The following is a 21118-nucleotide window of genomic DNA, read 5'->3' as shown; positions in this document are numbered from 1 at the left end:
CTAGAGGGTATTATGCTAAGCGAAATTAGTCGGTCAGAGAAAGACAAATATCATATGACTTCACTCATATGAGGACTTTAAGATATAAAACAGAAAACATAAGGGAAGGGAAGCAAAAATAATATAAAAACAGGGAGGGGGACAAAACATAAGAGACTCTTAAATAGAGAACAAACTGAGGGTTGCTGGAGGGGTCATGGGAGGAGGGGATGGGATATATGTATAAGGGGCTTAAGGAATCTACTCCTGAAATCATTATTGCACTCATATGCTAACTAAGTTGGATGTAAATTATAAAAAATAAATAAATTATAGAAAAAATAAAGCAATAACCTATATAGTTCCTCAAAAATATTTAAAAACATAAATTAAAAAAAAGAGCATCAATAAGGGGTGCCTGGGTGGCTCAGGTCATGATCTCACAGTCCGTGGTTCCCAGTCCCACATCCATCTCTGTGCTGACAGCTCAAGCCTGGAACCTGCTTCATATTCTGTGTTTCCCTCTCTCTCTACCCCTCCCATGCTCACACTCTGTCTCTCCCTCTCAGAAATAAATAAACATTAAAAAAAATTTTTTAACAAAAACTCAAAGGAGCATCATGTACCTTGCTCCAAATAAAGAATTAAATTTGCAGAAATGGAGCCAGGAATCTGTTTCTTCAATTCCCCTGTTTATTTTGAGTCATTATCTTAGTCATAAGTCTCTGATTCTGTCAGTGGTTATGGAAGTAAGGGGTCTGAAAGAAGCAGCACAGGGCACAGAGAAAAACTACTGGGGTTGGCGGGGGGGGGGGGGGGCGGAGGTGAGGGAACTCTCTGGTACCAGAGACAAAATGGACCAAATAACCAGCTATGAGGTTGTTCATCTTGGCACTCAGGTATTTTGGCACATCCTAAAGACACTATTGGTATTAATGTTATGAAGGTATGAATCGCTCACACTTTAATAGCTAAGAAAGATGGGGGGGAGGGTGGTATGATATATATAAGTGCACGTGGAAGAACAGGTACTCATGAAGCCGCTAAATACAAGGGCAACATCCCTCTGGTATGTATTCTCTAGAATCCACAGGTTCTTTTGGACTGTGTTTGGGTGACCCTGTGTAAAACCTAATGCAGTAGGACAAGGTGACTTTGATGTCTACCAATATCTCACCTGGGATAGAAAGAATGAAGGAGAGATGGCTATTTGGGCACCTGATCTCATTGGGAGTAGGGCCTGATTCCCCAAGAACTCCAGCTGGCCATTCCATTCCTGCTTCTTGGAGACTTACCTTTAGGTATCAGCAGCTCCTTCTAGAGCAAATGGGATTACCCAACTAGAGGTCAGAGCCCGACGAGATCTAAAAATATGTAAACGAGACGGGTGAAGCAGACCTGGGCAGTTCTTACCCAGGAGGTCATTCTGAGGAAGCCAGTCCACGATTTTCACATTTGCTGCCAATTTGACGTCTTTGGGCCAGTGAGATGGCTTATACTTCCATATGACTCCTTGAGAGAGATGAGCAAAGGCACTGTTCATCTCCCTGAGAAGTTCCTGGGATTGAAAGGTGCTCACCATGGAGCCCAGGGCCACAAGGACAAAACCAGAGTCTCCAAACTTAGCAATGAAATTCTCAAATTCCTGGAGAGAGTTCAGAAAAGAAAAAGACGTGAAAAATGTTGTTCATGAAAACCTAGACAGCCACGAAATGAAAGCCATTCATTTACTGAACACACCTTCCTGCCATTCCTAGAGCTCATAGCCCCTGGGGCAGCTCAGCACCCTCTGCATGATGCTCATCCCCATTGTGTCGGAATATCTTTCTTCTTTAAAAGCTTGATTTTGTGTCACGGCCATCCTAGACCCACTGCTCATCATAGGTCAGTGGAGACATGGTCACCTGAGAATTTCCTAAGGCCACCGGAAAATGGTAGTGTAAGAACAAATACTAGTGGGGTGTCAGGGTCTAGCAGAGGGAGCTGCAACGTCTGAGGCTAGATTGAAGAAACTGGGAGAAGGCCTATAGCATAAGAAGAAGTGGAAGAAATGGAGGAAGCCTCCTGATCACTGGCTCAATGCACCATGTAGAGTGCTTTGCTCTGATACTCTGTGATATTCTTATTAACGGATCTTTGTAATTAATCTCTTACCTCAGTGGCTCACCCACATGACTACAAATTATATCTACATAAGAAGACTTTTAAAAAGTGATAATGCCCAGACCTAACCCTGAACTGGGCAGCTTGCTTTTTAAAGTCCTCAGGCAATTCTTAAGGAAGGCTGTGACTTAATGATGTGATCTTGGCTTAACACAGTTTTGTCAACTCTTGCTTCAAGTGTTTCTTCAGACTCTGACTCTGGACTTCTGCAGCCCCCTTTCCTCAGCTTCTAGATCCTCATTCCTGGATTGATTCCATCTAGCATAACATTGCCTGGTTTACCATTCAAAGGACCACTTTGACAACAGCTTTGTCATTCTTTTTAATTACAAAAGCCACGTAACTCCATTATCTAAAAACTGGAAAATATAGAGAAACATTTTTGAAAAAAGCCTCTGCTATCTCACAGCCACTATAACCCTTACTGCCATTATGCTCTTGCTTAACAACTCCCTCCCCCTACCCTATAACTAAGACCCACCCTCCTATCAAGTAAAGTCTCCTGCAATCTGGCCTGGCTGTATTTACACAATTGAGAATTCTGATCCGGTCTAGCTAGAGTCACCAAGGGAACCCAGAGTCATGCCTATCTTACTTTTACTTTAACACTTTGAGCTACTTGTTCTCTCCAGCTGGAACACCTTCCTCCCTAGCTCCATCCCTTAAAAACCCTACCAACTCAAAGCCCGTCTAGTCCATGGATCATTCCCCAACTCTCCCTGCTCACTGAGTACAAGGTCAGTAGAGGAAGCATAGACACTTGGGTACCTAGAAGACCCAGGTCACATCAGGGCTTTCCCCAGCTCTGCAGTGAATGGTAGTGGGAAAGTCACTTACACACCACCTCAGTCTCTGTCTTCTCTTTTATAAAAATGGAGATCATCATACTTCCTTCCAGGTGGCAAGATATTATTATATAAGATAAATTGCATAAAATGGCAACACAGTGCTGATAGGCAAAAGGAAGCCAGCTCATCTTAGCTCCCTCCCATTTAATAACTTCTATTGCAGAAAAATAAATAAGTAAACAAAAATAAGAATAAATAAAAACTTCTATGGCAGAGGAGCATCCGGGTGGTGCAGTTGCTTAAGCGTCTGACTCTTGATTTTGGCTCAGGTCATGATCTCATGGTTCTTGAGTTCGAGCCCCGCTTTGGGGTTTGTGCTGACAGTGTAGACCCCGCTTGGGATTCTTGGTCTCCATCTCTCTCACCCCCTACCCTGCCCATGATCATTTTCTCTCTCTCACTCTCTTATAAATAAGCATTGAAAAAAAAAAAAAAAAAAAACCTTCTATTGCAGTAGTCTGAGTTTATGGATTCAAACCAACTTAGCAGTTTTCACAATTTACAACGCCCAGGCCTAACCCCAGATCAAACAAATCAGAAGATAGGCTGAGGATGCTGGAGATGATGTCTGCAGTTCTTACCACCCAGTCCTACCTTGGTTACACACTCATAGTGTTGTGCATTTCATTGAGCATAACTCATCTCTTTTAACAATTCTCCCATTTAATGGATTCTTGCCACGGAGCTACTATACATATGATCATACAAAACGCACATGAAAATATCAACTTCTTAAAAGGCTTATGCCAGGGTGCCTGGCTGGCTCATTTGGAAGAGCATGCTCTTCTTGACCTCAGGGTGCTGAATTCAAGCTCCACGCTGTACGTAGAGATAGTAAAATTAAAATAAAATAAAGAGCTTATCCTACCAAGGCCAGGACTAAAGAGGACACTCAGTGTACCATTTAAGGAGGCCCTCAATCTCAGGGTTGTGCAAGTCCTAACACTATCATTGCATGGCCCTAAAAATGAGTACTCCCTTAAAAAGCATGTCCTAGGCACCTTACTTGCCTCACCCTACTTCCTTCCCAGGATTCCACTGGCAGGGCAGTCACCAACTCTGTGCTGAAGACCTCTGCATGAAGCCCACATGGAGAGCTACAGTTTCACTTACTTGTGGTACTGGTGTTACAGGTCTGGCCATTAAGCCTCCAACATACACAGTGTTGGGAAGCAGGGGCCTAGGAAATTCAAGGGCAAAGTCAGAGTTAACAAACCACAGCTCTGCTTTCTTCAGAAGATGAGACAAAACCGGCCTAGAGCCTTCCGGGAAATGCTCCTTGATGGTATTGTCATATGCAGACTGGATTTGCCTTTGCTTCATGGTGAAATCAAAGAACATCAGAAAATTCTTCACTCGGCCCCAGAAGTCCATGTGGTCCGTTAGCAAAGAATGCAATACTGGCACATAAGACAGAGGGTTTGGTAGTCCAAAATCCATAGCACCAAAGGAGGAAGAGAGAATGGACACAAATGGTTTTCCAAGCTTTTCAGCAACCAGGAAAGGACAGTAGTCAAAATTTTCAACTATCACTAGGTCAAAGTTCTCATTCTTTAAGGAATCCATGATATCACTTCTCCTTAGAAAATGGCTGCACTGAAGCCCTACTTGTTCCATAAATTTTAAGAATTTTCCAAATGTGTATCTATAAGAAAGAGGAAAACGGTAAACATTCATTGGATGTGTTAATTCCACAATACACAAAAGAATCTTGGGCTACAAAGAAAATATCCCAGATAAGCAAGACCACACCTAGCAGCAGCCCACCTATTCCACCACTGCCCATTAGTACCATCATCTCAGGCACTCTGAGCAGGTGTTCTGCTCTTGAGAGGGTTCCCTTCCTCCCCTCCTCTTCCCTCCTTTATCCAAATCCCAAGTACTTTTTATGCCAGTTTCTTAAAAAAATTGTTCTTTGAGTTCTGGTATCTTGAAATCCACGGGCACAATTATATTGTGTTAACCAAGAACAAATCACCACCAATGGACCTTCTGCTCTGGGAACCTTCTCTCACCATAGCACATCTCACAAATCTCCTTTTATTTGATAAAGTCTATAACTTCCTATTAACTTTCTTTTACATACTGACTTTTTATGAGTGATTTTCTTATTTACTTAGCCAAACCGTGGACATAACTTGGTAACACAGTTCCATAAATATTAACCATACAGGCTATTTTTAAAAATCACTGTATGTTCTGAATGTGACAGATCACCTCACCCAAGGGACTATTTTATAATTTTAGAAGTCAAAACTCAGCCAAAATGGGAATTCCACCTGTCTGTGCCCACCACCAAGCAATGAAAGAAGAGAGAGAAGAGAAGAGAAGAGAAGAGAAGAGAAGAGAAGAGAAGAGAAGAGAAGAGGGGAGAAGAGGGGAGAAGGAGAGGAAAGGAGAGGAGAGGAGAGGAGAGGAGAGGAGAGGAGAGGAGAGGAGAGGAGAGGAAAGGAAAGGAAAGGAAAGGAAAGGAAAGGAAAGGAAAGGAAAGGAAAGGAAAGGAAAAGTAAGTCCTGGTAAATAAACATATTATTAGCTTTTCTATTTCAATGTAGGTTGAAGTGTCCAGAGAAGATAATGACAAAGAATATGAACATATAATTAAGACTTTGCCTATGAGAATATTCCAGGGGCCTATCTCCTTGCAATGCTTTCCCATCACTGCCTATATAGAATATGACTGTTTCCTTCCTGTTTATACAATCCACAGAGAAATAGGTAAGGATGTCCACTGTACTTTAAGGTATCAGAGTTAACAGGTGCAAGAGTTCAAGATATCAGGGGCCTCCTGACTGCATGGAGGACCAAGAGAATCAACACCCTGGCATCCCTGTAATTGTACTGTACCCATTGTACCTCAGATAGAGAAGACCCAGAGGCAGAGAACTTATTAGCTATATACAGAACTTGGCCTGACATTTAGAATTAACTTCAAGTTGGGAATGCAAGCTGGTGTAGCCACTCTGGAAAACAGTATGGAGGTCCCTCAAAAAACTAAAAATAGACCTACCCTATGACCCAGCAATTGCACTACTGGGTATTTATCCAAGGGATACAGGTGTGCTGTTTCAAAGGGACACATGCACCCCCATGTTTACAACAGCACTATCAACAATAGCCAAAGTATGGAAAGAGCCCAAAAGGCCATCGATGGATGAATGGATAAAGAAGATGTGGTATATATATATATATATATATATATATATATATATATATATACATATACATATATACACACACACACACACACACACACACACACACACACACACACACAATGGAGAATTACTCAGCAATCAAAAAGAATGAAATCTTGCCATTTGCAAATACGTGGATGGAACTAGAGGGTATTATGCTAAGTGAAATTAGTCAGAGAAAGACAAATATATGACTTCACTCACATGAGGACTTTAAGAGACAAAACAGATGAACATAAGGGAGAGAAGTAAAAATAATATAAAAACAAGGAGGGGGACAAAACAGAAGAGATTCATAAATATGGAGAACAAACTGAGGATTGCTGGAGGGGCTGTGGGAGGGGGGATGGGCTAAATGGGTAAGGGGCACTAAGGAATCTACTCTGGAAATCATTGTTGCACTATATGCTAACTAATTTGGATGTAAATTTAAAAAAATAAAAAATAAAATTTAAAAATAAATAAATAAATGAAATACAATAAAATAATGTATCAGCATTGGTTCAAAAACTGTAACAAGTATACCACACTAAAGTAGAATGTTAATAATATACCGACTTATGGGAATTCTCTGTACCATCTTCACAATTTTTAAAAATATATGTAAGAATGTTGTTAAGAAATGAAAGTTGTTAATAAAAATAAAATATAAGAAAAATAAAGAATTAACTTCAAGTTATACAGTGGAAGTGACTGTCTAAAATCCTTCTCTGCTATGCATTTTTTGAAGATTTCACATAGCAAAGGAATGATAACCAGATATTGTAGATACTTACAATAGTGCTGTAAAAATTTCCAGATACAGCTCATTAAGCATGCTTAAAATTAAGCTAATAAATAGAAAACAATGTTTAAGAATCCATGGTTACCCATGCCTGTTTCCAAAAATATTAAATGAAGGGAGAAGAGACAAAGCCTATATTTAATATAACTAACAGCACAAGATTATATAGACTAAGTGTCAAATGAATAGATTAGATCAGTTCTAGACAGGAAGGACTGTGGTCTCCCAGTTGAGGGAGGAAAAAAGACTTTATGAGAAAAGTCAAATGTAAGCAAGACCTACACTAGTAAGTAGAATTTTCAGATAGAAAGAAGGCAAGGCCACTATAATTAAGTTAGGAATGGAAGTTTGTCTTTCCACATTAATGTCTAAGATTAAGCAGTTATGTGCTCCTTTCCATTCAGATGAAACAAAGGACTCATGTCTTATTTTGCACGAGGTTCATTGCATTTTTAAAAGGACCTTACATGGCCAAAAATAAAAAATAAATAAATAAAAGGACTTTACATAGCCAGATGTTTAACTGGTACAAAACCAGGGTTCATAATTCTTCCCTCCAATACTAGAATATGTGTGAAGAAAAGGAGGAAAAGTAAGTGGCTCTCATTTCCCTATCAACAGTGAGAGGTTGAGGTACCTGTGCTTTTGTGGTGGGGAGGTTATAAACAAAGATTGTAAGAGAGGTGTTGAAAGGAAGTCCCAGAAAGATCAACCTCTACTTGCTACAGAAATCCATTCATGGAAGGGGCACAGTACACAGCAAAGAAGAATCTCGAGTGACTGCACTGGATGAATTGGTGTAAATACTTGTTTCCCTAACCATCCACTCATCGTTTATTCCTTCATCCACCCACCCATCCGTCCATCCCTGTCTTACGTCTACAGTCCAAGCATCCAGGCATCCATCCATTCATTTGTATTGCTAAAATAGTGACTCTTTGGTTCAAAGACATAACAATTACCTGCCACCCAAAGCTTCTTCAATAAAAAAATCAAAATTATTCTTCAATCCTTTGTTATAGTCTTCAGGTGGAAGCCAAGGGATAACTTGGTATGATATCTCCTTCTCTTTAAAATCTAGAAAACACCCATGGGTTAAAAATGTGAAATATGCCACAAACCATGGATTAACATTAGCATGATAATATCATCATGTGTTTGCTTAAATAATTCTATATTTATAGAATGTTTGCCTTTTGATATATTTTTGTATGGTTTGGTTGCATTCTCATTCATTTAATCTTATAAAATGATTAACATCTATGGAGAATCTTACACTGATTGAGGAGTGCTTTTCAATTTAAAGTTATAGAAGCTTCCATTTAAAGCCTCCATAAGGCATAGATATTTGTCCTATTTTACAGGTCAGAAAACAAAGTGAATTGAAGTTAAGACAATTTGTCAAGGTTGCACACATAGGAAGTACAGTCTTTGTATTTCAGTACAGGTCTGTTTGATTCCAGAGCCTCTGCTCCTTCTGTTTTAGAAAAACTCATTTTCATTATTTAGAGTGATAAATCCAAATAGTTTTTTGATTCTGTAAAAAGTACTAAAAAGCTTCTATAAAATACTAGACCGCTGTACCTCTACTTACCAACATGGTTTCTCCCATATACCCATGTGTAATAAGAAGTCTGAGTCCACTTTTGATGTTTGACTGCTGACAGTTTTCAAACCCTATCTCCCATGCCCTCTTTTATGTTTCTTCACCTGGGCAAACTACTAAGAGAGTCAACATGCTCCCTCTCTTGACCCTAGTGGGAGTTTCAAACCATGCAAGGAAGGCCAATGAGGGGGAACCCTCAACACATCCCAACTCTCTACTCACAATAAAAACTCAAACTAGTCATCCCTCCAGCCTCTAGAAAGCCATATTTCAGATTTTCTTAGGAGCCTGTCCTACTCTTCCAAAAAAAATGCCTTACTATTTGAGAAATAAAAATTTCATACTCTCTTATGTATGCGAGCTTTCATCAGTCATAACATTCAAACAAACTGTGTGTAAACCAGGGATACATTAGTGCATAGTCCTACACACTAAAACTAACAAGCCCAATCTTAGTGAAATTACTGCTATCCAAGTATGTACTGGCAAATAAGTAACACTTTGGTTTGCAAGCATAATTTGTTCTGGAAACATGTTTGTAATACAAAGCACTTGTCTATCAAAGCAAATGTCAAGAACCATTGGCTCAGTTGTGATCACGTGATATTCTGCATCACGTAATACTCATATTGCAAGACACTGCTCATTTATCAAGTCAAATTTTATTAGAAATGTTTGCTTTTCTTGTGGCATGCTCACAGAACAATTACTCGCAATACAAGGTTTCACTGTATTTTGTAATCATACTTTTGGCTAATATGTTCTGTTCAGTATCTATGTCAACAGGTTCTCAATGTCAGTTTGCCTTCACCTTGGAAGGGACACAGTAGACCTTTAACTAGTTGTCCATAGGGTATTTCAATGGTCCTACCCTTGGCCACAATCTTTTTTTAAATTTACTTTTTAATTTAATTTTTTTAACGTATTTATTTTTGAGACACACAGACAGAGAAGGAGTGCGGAAGGAGCAGCGAGAGAGGGAGACACAGAATCTGAAGCAGGCTCCAGGCTCTGAACTGTCAGCATAGAGCCAGACGTTGGGCTTGAACTCAGGAACTGCGGAATCATGACTTGAGCCAAAGTCAGTGCTTAACCGACAGAGCCACCCAGGCGCCCCTGGCCACAATCTTTATTGGCAAGATCTTAACCACATCCAACTTTCCCCAGGAGCACAGGTAGGACATTATATTGACAATATCCTGCCCTGAATAGATTCATTTGACATACTCATCAGGATTGAGAAACATTCTCAAAGGAGTTCACATAAAGGGATGGGCCATTACCTCACATAAGTCTCAAGGCCTAGGATCTCAGTTAAATTCCTGGGAATTATTTGATAAGCTTTCCTGGGAATTATTTGATAAGCTAAGGCCTCCTGATCGATGACACTATGAAACAAAAACCGATGACTCACAACAGCACAATATCTCAACAAGTCCAACATCTCTTAAGCCTTTGTGCAATCTGGAGACAATAGATTTCTGATTTATACATTTTCCTTAAATCTATTTATGCTTGTTTTTGAAAATCAGCCCATTTTGAGTAAGGCCAATATCATAAAGATCTAGAATCTGTCCAAATTGCAATACAACAGGCACTGCCATTAGTGACCCCCATATTTGCCTTCATTATAAAGGCTTTGGCAACATCTTCCCATTTTTCCTGGAGTTGGCTAGACCACGTGGATAGCAGTATTAATCTCTACTTGCTGCTGTAATAAATTACTATAAACCTAGTTGCTTAAAACAAAACAAATGTATTATCTTATAGTTCTGGAGATCAGAAATACAAAATGGGTCTCCCTAGGACAAAAGTATGGTGTGGGAAGGCCAGGAATTCCTTTGGGAGGCTCGAAAGGACAATCCATTTTCTGGTCTTTTCCATCTTTTAGTAGTTGTCTTCATTCCTTGGCTCATGGCCTCCTTTCAACTGGCAATGACATCATCCATTACCTGCCTTTCCCTTCTATCATCACATTTCCTACTCTTACTCTCTTATCATCTCCTCTTTTTTTAGAAGGACTCCTATAATAATATAGAGCCCAAATGGATAATCCAAGATAATCTCCCCATCTCAAAATCCTTATATCAATCACATCTGCAAAGTTTCCTTGCCATGTAAGGTAGCATATTCACTGGTTCAAAAGAGTAGAGCATATCTTTGGGTGGGGTCATCATCTTCTACCACCATGTTCTGCTCTCTGGACATCAAACCCCCATGTAAATATCACATAAAAATTACATTCACCACACCCAACAGTCCAACAAGTCTCAATCCTTCACATCATCAATTCATAATTCAAAATCTCATCTAAATATCATTAGCTCAAATGTCTCAACTTATATTATCCAAATAATTCAATCAAGTGTGGGTGGGACAGTCTGGATATGATCCATCCAAAAGCAAAGTTTCTCTATCTGTGGACCTATGAAATTAGGAAACAAGTTTATCTGCTCCCAAGGAATATTAAGATGCCAGTTGTAGACATTATCATTCAAAATAGAAGAAAATGACAGGAAAATGTGAATCTCTGGACCTAAGAAATGTTGATATCTAACTGGGAAGACAATGTTAAGTTTAAAAACTGTAAATAATCTGCTGTGAATTAGAATTCAGCCCTGTAAGCTAGAAGTTCTGCCCTCTGGGTTCACTGCCTCAAACTCAAGAGTTTTCATTTGTTCGTCATGAAAGGTAGCACAAGTTTTCAGCTGAATAGTTTATGGGCATGTTTCTTAATTTGGGGGAGTTCAGTGGGCTTCTTTCAAGTCACTCTTTCTCTGTCCTTTTCAATCCAAACTGTCAGTGTTTATCCCGGTATAAAATTCTCAAGTACCTTCTGGATCTTCTGGTTATGTCATGGAATTCACTCCTCTGAACAGGAGGTCCTCCACAGATCTTTAAAAATAATTCCATCTCCACTATTGGTGTCAGTCAATGTGGCTGAAGAGACCCACTGAATCACACACCTAATATTTAAAGAGCTTTATTAGACTAAATATTATGACCTATTTAGAGAAAATAGGAAGAGATTATCCAGCCACACTTTCTCTTTCCTCACATTCAATCCCCTAATTTTAGAATCTTTTGCAATCTGGATAGGGTGAGAGTTTCCAAAATCATGAAGTCCTCATTCCTTTATGCTTAATAGTTCTTCTTTCAATTTATCTCTTTCCTTTCACATTTTATTATAAGAAGCAAGACATCCTTAACATCTATATTTTTACCAGAAGTGTGTTTATGGTGATTTATATATTGTCTAAGACAATGTAGATTTTCTCTACCATGCTCCTCTCTTCCTTCTTCACCCTCATTAGCAGAGTTTTTACCTTTGTTAATAAGATACAATTGACATATAACATTACATTATATTCAGGTGCAAGACTTAATGATTTGTTGTTTGTATAGATTGCCAAAGGGTTCTAACATCCACATTTCTACCAATAGTATGTTCAAGACATACTTGCTGCTGTATGTTCTACCAATAGTATGTTCTACCAATAGTATGTTCAAGATAATCTGGACTTATTCTATCATACTTCTTAATATTTTTCCAGCCTGTATTGGTAACCCAATTATAATGCCAGATATTGGTTGGAGCAGCAGCACATGCGAATATTGAAGATCTTTGCTTTTTAGGGCTTGTAATTTCATTTCTTTATTAAAGTAGTAAATAAATTAACAAGATGGGGAAATATGTCCAAAGAAGGAGTTAATAAACGGTTCAAATGTTACAATACAGGAGGAGTTAAGATGGCATAGACATAAGGAGATCCTGGGCTCTCCTTGTCCTTCAAACACAGCCGTATTGAGGTCAGACCCTAGGGGAGGCAAGACTCCCTTACAACAAATTCCTCCTTCCCATTCCCCTCCCAACCCCCGCATGAGGCACAAGCTTATTTACTGGGGCAAACTGACTCTGAACCAACACAATGGGCCTCTCCACCAGAAGACCAGCAAAGGCAGCACCTCACATGCACCAAGTGTACTGAAAATCAAGTGCTTCAAAATGACGCCTGCAGTTCTGGTGATACTAGGACCAGGCTTAATTTTTTTTTTCTTTTTTCACTTTTTTTTTTCTTCCTTCTTTGTTTTGGAGTCAGGCTTGCAGTTTCTTCTTAGTTTGTTAGTTTTCTTTTTTTTCATTTCCTTTTTTCTCTCTGTTTTTTGTTGTTGTTGTTGTTGTTTGTTGTTTGTTTTTCTTTTTGGATCAGACTTTTTTTTTTTCTTTCTTTCTTTCTTTCTTTCTTTCTTTCTTTCTTTCTTTATTTTTCTTTAGAATCAGGCTTATAGTTTTTTGATCATTTGGTTTTTTTCACTCCTTTTCCTTTTCTCTTTTTTTGGAATCAGGCTTTTTTCCTTCTATTTTTCCAGGCTCTTATTAACAAACTAATCAAAGCACACCAAGTAAAAGGTCCAAACAGTCACCACTGCAAGCAAGGAGGACCTCTGTGGAGGACCGGCCAGTGGGAAATAGCAGCCAAATTTCAATAGCAGAGTGCACAGTGTACACCAGAGATATTTCCTGAAGTGCCAGACACTGGACAGTGTATAACCCCCTTTTTTGAAGTTTTTTTTTTTTTTAACATTTATCCATCTTTGAGAGACAGAGAGAGACAGAGCATGAGCGGGGAAGAGGCAGAGAGGGAGACACACAGAATCCGAAGCAGGCTCCGAGCTGTCAGCACAGAGCACGACTCAGGGCTCGAACTCACAAATGGTAAGATCATGACCTGAGCCAAAGTCAGACGCTCAACCGACTAAGCCACCCAGGTGCCCCTATGACCCCTTTTTAATAGAGCATTATTCTCAGGTGCAGGAAACATAACAAGCTTTGAAAACATGCAGAACACAGAAACTTAGCCAAAATGACAACACAGAGGAATCCTCCCCAAAAGAAAGGTCAAGAAGAAATCACAGCCTGGGACTTGCTCAAAACAGATATCAGCAATATATCTGATCAAGAATTGAGAACAGCAGTCATAAGATTACAATTTGGGCTTGAAGAAAGCATAGAAGACACTAGAATAACCCTTGCTTCAGAGATAAAAGACTTAAAAACTAGCCAGGCTGAAATTTAAAAATGCTATAAGTGAGATGCAAAATCTAGTGGATGCAGTCACGATGAGGATTGAAGACATGGAGGAAAGAATAGGTGACAGAATATAAAACTATGGAACATAATGAAGCTGAAACGAAGAGGGAAGGAAAACCATTAGATCGCAAGGGGAGACTTAGGAATCTTAGTGATTCTGTATAATGAAATAATATCCATACCACAGTACTCCCAGAAGAGAAGGAAAGAGGACGAGAAGGTTTATTTGAACAAATTTTAGCTGAGAACTTCCCTAATCTGGGGAAGGAAACAGGTATTCAAGTCCAAGAGGCACACAGACTCCCCGCAAAATAAACAAAAACAGGTCAATGCCATGACATATCCTAGTGAAACTTGCAAAATACAAAGATAAAGAGAGAATTCTGAAAGCAACTAGGGACAAAAGGTCCTTAACCAACAAGGATAGACACATAAGGTTAGCAGCAGACCTGTCCACTGAAAAGGAGGCCAGAAGGGAGGGGCAGGAAATATTCACTGTGCTGAATGGGAAAAATGTGCAGCCAAAAAATTCATTATCCATAACAGTTGTCATTAAGAAAAGAAGGAGAAATAAAGAGTTTCCCAGGCAAACAAAAACTAAAGGAGTTCATGACCAACTAACCCAGGCCTGCAAGAAACTTTAAGGGGGACTCTTTTGAGTGGAGAAAAAAAAAGGCCAAAGCAATAAAGACTACAAAGGACCAGATAACATCACCAGAAACACCAACTCTACCGGTAAATAATGGCACTAAATTCATATCTTTCAATAATTACTTTGAGTGTAAAAGGACTAAGTACTCCAATAAAATGACATAAGGTATCAGAATGGATAAAAAAATAAGATCCATCTATCTGCGCCTAAGACAGACTCATTTTAGAGCTAAAGACACCTGCAGATGAAAATGAAGGGGTAGAGGACAATCTATTATGATAATGGATGTCAAAAGAAAGCCAGAGTAGCCATACTTGTGTCAGACAAATTTTATTTTAAAACAAAGACTGTAACAAAAGATGATGTAGGATATTGTATCATAATTAAGGGGTCTAGCCATTCAAGAAGATCTAATAATTGTAAATATTTATACCACCAACTGGAAGCACCCAAATATATAAATCAATACATTAATAACAAACATAAAGAAACTTATTGATAATAATACAGTAATAGTAGGGGACTTTAACACCACACTGACAACAATGAACACACCATCAAATCAGAAAATCAACGAGGAAACAATGACTTTGAATGAAACACTGGACTGGATGTACTTATATCTGGACAATTCTTAGATATATTAACAGATATAGTCAGAACATTTCATCCTAAACCAGCACAATACACATTCTTCTCGAGTGCACATGGAATAGTCTCCAAAATAGATCATATACTAGGTCACAAATCAGCCTTCAATAGGTACAAAAAATCAAGAGCATACCATGCATATTTTCAGATCATAATGCTATGAAACTTAAAGTCAACCACAAGAAACAATTTGGAAAGCCCCCAAATACATGGAAGGTAAAGAATATCCTACTAAAACTGAATGGGTTAACCAGGAAATTAAAGAAGAAATTATTTTTTTCTTTTTTTAATGTTTATTTATTGTTGAGAGAGACAGAATATGGGGAGGGTGGGGCAGACACAGAGAGGCAGACACAAAATTCAAATCAGGTTCCAGGCTCTGAGTTATCAGCACAGAGCCTGATGCAGGGCTTGAACCCATGAACTGCGAGATCATGACCTGAGCTGAAGTCAGACACTTAACCAACTGAGCCACCCAGGTGTTCCAAAGAAGAAATTAAAAAATACATGGAAGCAAATTAAAATGAACACACGACAGTTTAAACCCTTTGGGATGCAGCAAAGGCAGTCCTAAAAGGAAAGTATATTGCAATTCAGGCCTCTCTCAAGAAGCAAGAAAGGTCCTAAATACACAACCTAACCTTACACCTAAAGGAGCTAGACAAAGAACAGCAAATAAAGCCTAAAACCAGAAGAAGAAGGGACATAATAAAAATTAGAATAGAACTAAATGATATAGAGACAAACAAAAACAAACAAAAAAACCACAGTAGAATGGATTATAGAAACTAAGAGCTCATTCTTTGAAAGAATAAACAAAATTGATAAACCCGTAGCCAGACCTATCAAAAAGAAAAGAGAAATGATCCAAGTAGATAAAATTCATGAATGAAAGAGGAGAGATCACAACCAACACAACAATAATAAAACAATTACAAGAGAATACTATAAAAATTATATGCCAACAAATTGGGCAATCTGGAAGAAATGGACAATTCCTAGAAATGCACAAACTACAGAAATTGAAACAGAAAGAAATAGAAAATTTTAATAGGCCCATAACAAGCAAAGGAATTGCATTAGTAATCAAAAATCTTCCAACAAACAAGAGTCCTGGGCCACATGGCTTCCCAGGGGGATACTACCAGACATTTAAGGAAGAGCTAATGTCTATTCTCCTTACATTGTTCCAAAAAATATAATGGAAGGAAAGGTTTCAAACTCATTCTATGAAGTCAGCATTACCTTGATCCCAAAACCAAAGACTCTACTAAGAAGGAGAATTATAGGCCAAAATCCCTGATGAAACTGGATTCAAAAATTCTCAACAAGATACTTGCAAATCAAATTCAACAGTGCATTAAAAGAGTTATTCACCATGATTAACTGGGATTTATTCTTGGACTGCAGACGTGGTGCAATATACACAATATGATCCTCTCAATAGATGCAGAAAAGCATTTGACAAAATACAACATTCATTCTTGATAAAAAAAAAACCTCAACAAAGTAGGGATAGATGGAACATACCTCAACATACAGGCCATATATGAAAGATCCACAGCTAATATCATCCTCATTGGGGAGAAAATGAAAGCCTTTCCCTTATAGTCAGGAACAAGACAAGGACTCCCACTTTCACCATTACTATTTAACATAGTACTAGAAGTCTTAGCCTCAGCAGTCAGATAACAAAAAGAAATAAAGGGCATACAAATAGAGCAAGGAAGAAGTCAAACTTTCACTATTTGCAGATGACATGATATGCTATGTAGAAAACCTGAAAGACTCTACCAAAAAATTGCTAAAACTAATACATGAATTCAGCAAAGTTGCAGGATATTAAATCAACCTGCACAAATCTGTTGCATTTGTATACACCAATAATGAAGCAGCAGAAAGAGAAATCAGGGAATCAAACCCATTAAAAATTGCACCAAAAACAATAAGATACCTGGGAATAAATCTAACTAAAGAGGTAAAAGATCTGTACTCTAAAAACTATAAAGACTTATAAAAGATATTGCAAAGGACACAACAAAATGTAAAAGCATTCCATCCTCATGGATTGGAAGCACAAATATTGCTAAAATGTCTATGCTACCCAAAGCAATCTACACATTGATTGCAATCCCTATCAAACTACCACCAGCATTCTTCACAGAGCTAGATCAAACAATCCTAAACTTTGTATGGAACTATACAAGACCCCAAATAGGCAAAGCAATTTGGAAAAGGAAAAAAACAAAAACTGGAGGCATCATGATTCTGCATTTCAAGCTATATTACAAAGCGGTAGTCATCAAGACGGTATGGTACTGGCACAAAAACAGACACAATTGTACAACTATGTAGTCAACTCATCTTTGACAAAACAAGAAAGAATATCCAATGGAAAAAAAGTCTCTTCAACAAATGATTTATGGTTAGGTAAGGGAAATGAATGCAAAAATGAACTATTGGGACTTCATGATAAAATTTTCTGCCCAGCAAAGGAAACAATGAACAAAACTAAAAGGCAGCCTACAGAATGGGAGAAGATATTTGCAAACAACATATATGATAAGGGGTTAGAATCTAAAATCTTTAAGGAACGTACCAAACTCAAAACCCCAAACCCAAACAACCCAGTTAATAAATGGGCAGAAGACATAAATAGACACTTTTCCAAAGAAGACATCCAGATAGCTAAGAGACACATGAAAAGATGCTCAACATCATTCATCATCAGGGAAAGAAATACGCATCAAAACCACAATGAGATACCACCTCACAACTGTCAGAACACCTAAAACTAACAACACAGGAAACAACAGCTGTTGGGGAGGATGCAGAGAAAAGGGAACTCTCTTGCACTGCCAGTAGGAATGCAAACTGGTGCAGCCACTCTGAAGAACAGCATGGAGGTTCCTCAAAGAATGAAAAACAGAACTACCCTACGATCCAGCAATTGCACTGTTAGACATTTACCTAAAGGATACAAAAATACTGATTCAAAGGCATACATGCACCCCGATGTTGATAGCAGCATTATCAACAATAGCCAAACTATGGAGAGAGCCCAAATGTGTGTGTGTGTGTGTATATATATATATATATATACATATATATATATATATATAAAAGAATATTGTTCAGCCATCAAAAAGAATGAAATCATACCATTTGCAACATCATGGATGCAGCTAGAATGTATTATGGTAAGCAAAATAAGTCAATCAGAGAAAGACAAATACCACACGATTTCACTCATATGTGGAATTTAAGTACGAATACAGATTAACATATGGGAGGTGGGGGGAAGAGAAGAAAGGGAAACAAACCACAGGAGAGACTTTTAATGACAGAGAATCAACTAGGGTTGATGGAGGGAGGTGGGTGGGAGATGGGTGATGGGTATACTAAAGAGGGAATTTGTGATGAGCACTGGGTGTTGTATATAAGTGATAAATCACTGAATTCTACTTCTGAAACCAATATTTCACTGTATATTAACTAACTAAACTTTAAATTAGAAAAAGAAAAAAAGAAAATAAATTCCTAAAGCAAAGGTAGTTATTGTGACCTGAAGGTCACAAAACAAGAAGCATTCCTCACAGCCCTCCACCAATACATCACATGCACAAATAACACTGGGTGTGTTATTTCCTAAGGTCGGGAAGACAGACAAGTCTACACACAGGCCAAGAAGCACCTCTGGATGATTCAATTTAAAGAAATTCTAAGAACTTTTCCTCCAAAAGTTTATCCCCACATTTGCTTTCCAAACACTCTGTTAAACATTTACTTTGGATCAAAGATCAGGCTTCAGTTTAAATGATGGTGTAAATGTGAAAATATCGATCCCAGGGCTAGTCACATAGCATTTCCTAAGTAAATGTTTACTTTCAAAAGAAGCCCTCCAAATAAAGCCCCCCTCAAAAAAAACACAAATGTTACATTACACTGAAATGGGAAACAGGTCAGAAATAACACCCCAATCATGTGTTTTCCCTATTTGCAGATGTCTGGTAAAGCTCTATTCCTGAAGTAAAGAATGAATATGCTGTTTCAAAGCCTCAGAAATGCTCGTGATTGGGGCATATTGAAAGAAACTCAACTCTAGACTCTTTCTTTTTTTTTATTAAAAATTTTTTTTGGGGGCGCCTGGGTGGCGCAGTCGGTTAAGCGTCCGACTTCAGCCAGGTCACGATCTCGCGGTCCGTGAGTTCGAGCCCCGCGTCAGGCTCTGGGCTGATGGCTCAGAGCCTGGAGCGTGTTTCCGATTCTGTGTCTCCCTCTCTCTCTGCCCCTCCCCCGTTCATGCTCTGTCTCTCTCTGTCCCAAAAATAAATAAATGTTGAAAAAAATAAATTAAAAAAAAATTTTTTTTTAATGTTTACTTATTTTTAACAGAGAGAGAGATACAGAGTATGAGTGGGGGAGGGGCAGAGAGAGAGGGAGACACAGAATCCGAAGCAGGCTCCAGGCTTTGAGCTGTCAGCACAGAGCCTGACTCAGGGCTCGAACTCACAGACGGCGAGATCATGACCTGAGCCGAAGTTGGGCACTCAACCAAATGAGCCATCCAGGCTCCCCTAGACACTTTCTTTTTAAGTTTTATTTTATTTGAGAGAGAGAGAGAGAGAACCAGTGGGGGACAGGCAGAGTCACAGGGAGACACAACCCGAAGCAGGGTCTGTGCTAACAGCAGCAAGCCCAATGCAGGACTCAAACTCACAAACCAGAAGATCATGACATGAGCCAAAATCAGATGCATAACCGACTGAGCCATCCAGGTGCCCCTGCTGAAATTATTTTTTAATCAATCTGAAATTCTAATTTAACATAACTTCATTTAAATTTTAATTAAATTTAATTGCAATTTTCAAAATCAAGATTAACTACACTGACAAATTATCAACAAACTACAGTTCTTTATTCATGTCTGTCATCAAGGCAGATACAAAGAGATATGTATATAAATAATATTCACTGAAGAATGAAAAACCTAATCTAGAAAGTGATTTAAATGGCCTTAAGTAGGCACTCAAAGACATATTTCTACAGCAGCTTTCACAACAGCATTATTCACAATATCCAAAAGGGGGAAACAGTGCAAATGTCCATTGACAGATGATGACTGGATTAACAAAATGTGGTATGTACTTACAATGCAACATTATTCAGCCTTAAAAAGGAAAGAGATTGTGATCCATACAACAACATGAATGAGTCTTAAACATGATACAAAGTGAAATGAGCCAGACACAAAAAGACAGATACTGTATATTTCTATTTAAATGAAATACCTAGAATAGCCAAATTTTTCGAGAGGTAAGGTACAGTAGTGGTTACCAAGGGCTTCAGGCAAAGGGTATTTGGCAGTTACCATATAATCAGTACAGAGTTCCTGTTTGTGATGATGAAAATGTTCTAGAGTGATGGTTGCACAACAATGTGAATGTATTTAAAGTCACTAAACTGTCCAAACAAAATGTTTGGTGATCAATTTTATGCTGTGTATATTTTCCCACAATAAATATCTTAGAAGAAATTTTCACAGTAAAAAAAATTTGTTTTTAATAAAATCTAAACAACAACAAAGGCTGATCACCTTCAAAATTTTACAATTTCTCAGAATTTTATTCCTCAAAGATGCTGATTAAAATTGAATCTTTTTTAAATCAAAGCCTGAGAAAACTACAGATTGAGCAATCCAGAGCTTAAAGTCCTAAAGCCACCCAACACTATTATTAACCTGCCATATGACCTTGGGCAATTCATTTCAGTTCTCTGGGTTGCTGACGTCTTGTCTGTCAACAGAGAAGAGTTGATAAGATTTCCTTGCTCATTTTGACTAACATTCATTGGATTCGATGATTCAGTTAAGAACATCCAACATCATTATCCACAAACTCATGGGCAGTCATTGATTTTTTCAAGAAAACAAAATCATCTCAATTATAGGATCTGATCTTACCTGCCTAAATAAGGGGCTTCCTGAGAGACCTTTCTTAAATTTCAGTTATCGTAGGAAGAAAAGTAATCTCTGATATAAAAAAAAAAAAAGGAATGATCCTTTCCTATTAGAAATCTTATATGTGGATGAACACTTCTGTTCACATATTTTCAAGCTATGTTATGAAGTGCCATTTACCAAAATA

General features: G+C 38.3%; 1 protein-coding gene across 4 annotated transcripts in view; it reads right to left on the bottom strand.

Annotated features, from left to right (window-relative positions):
• LOC115524724 (UDP-glucuronosyltransferase 3A1) overlaps nt 1-21118 on the bottom strand; it is a 31900-nt gene that overhangs the window by 4756 nt on the left and 6026 nt on the right. For all 4 annotated transcript variants that reach the window (XM_030331317.1, XM_030331300.1, XM_030331307.2 and 1 more), the window contains exons 3-5: nt 7934-8048; nt 4104-4635; nt 1393-1624 (exon numbers count right to left, since the gene is read on the bottom strand). In XM_030331317.1, coding sequence (XP_030187177.1) covers nt 1393-1624; nt 4104-4635; nt 7934-8048 — 879 coding nt within the window. The remainder of the gene's footprint in view (nt 1-1392; nt 1625-4103; nt 4636-7933; nt 8049-21118) is intronic.

The sequence above is a fragment of the Lynx canadensis genome, chromosome A1, assembly GCF_007474595.2.
Source record: "Lynx canadensis isolate LIC74 chromosome A1, mLynCan4.pri.v2, whole genome shotgun sequence".
In the NCBI taxonomy this organism is placed as follows: Eukaryota; Metazoa; Chordata; class Mammalia; order Carnivora; family Felidae; genus Lynx; species Lynx canadensis.
The sequence above is the reverse complement of the archived record's forward strand: the minus strand, read 5'-3'. Positions and strand labels throughout refer to the sequence as shown.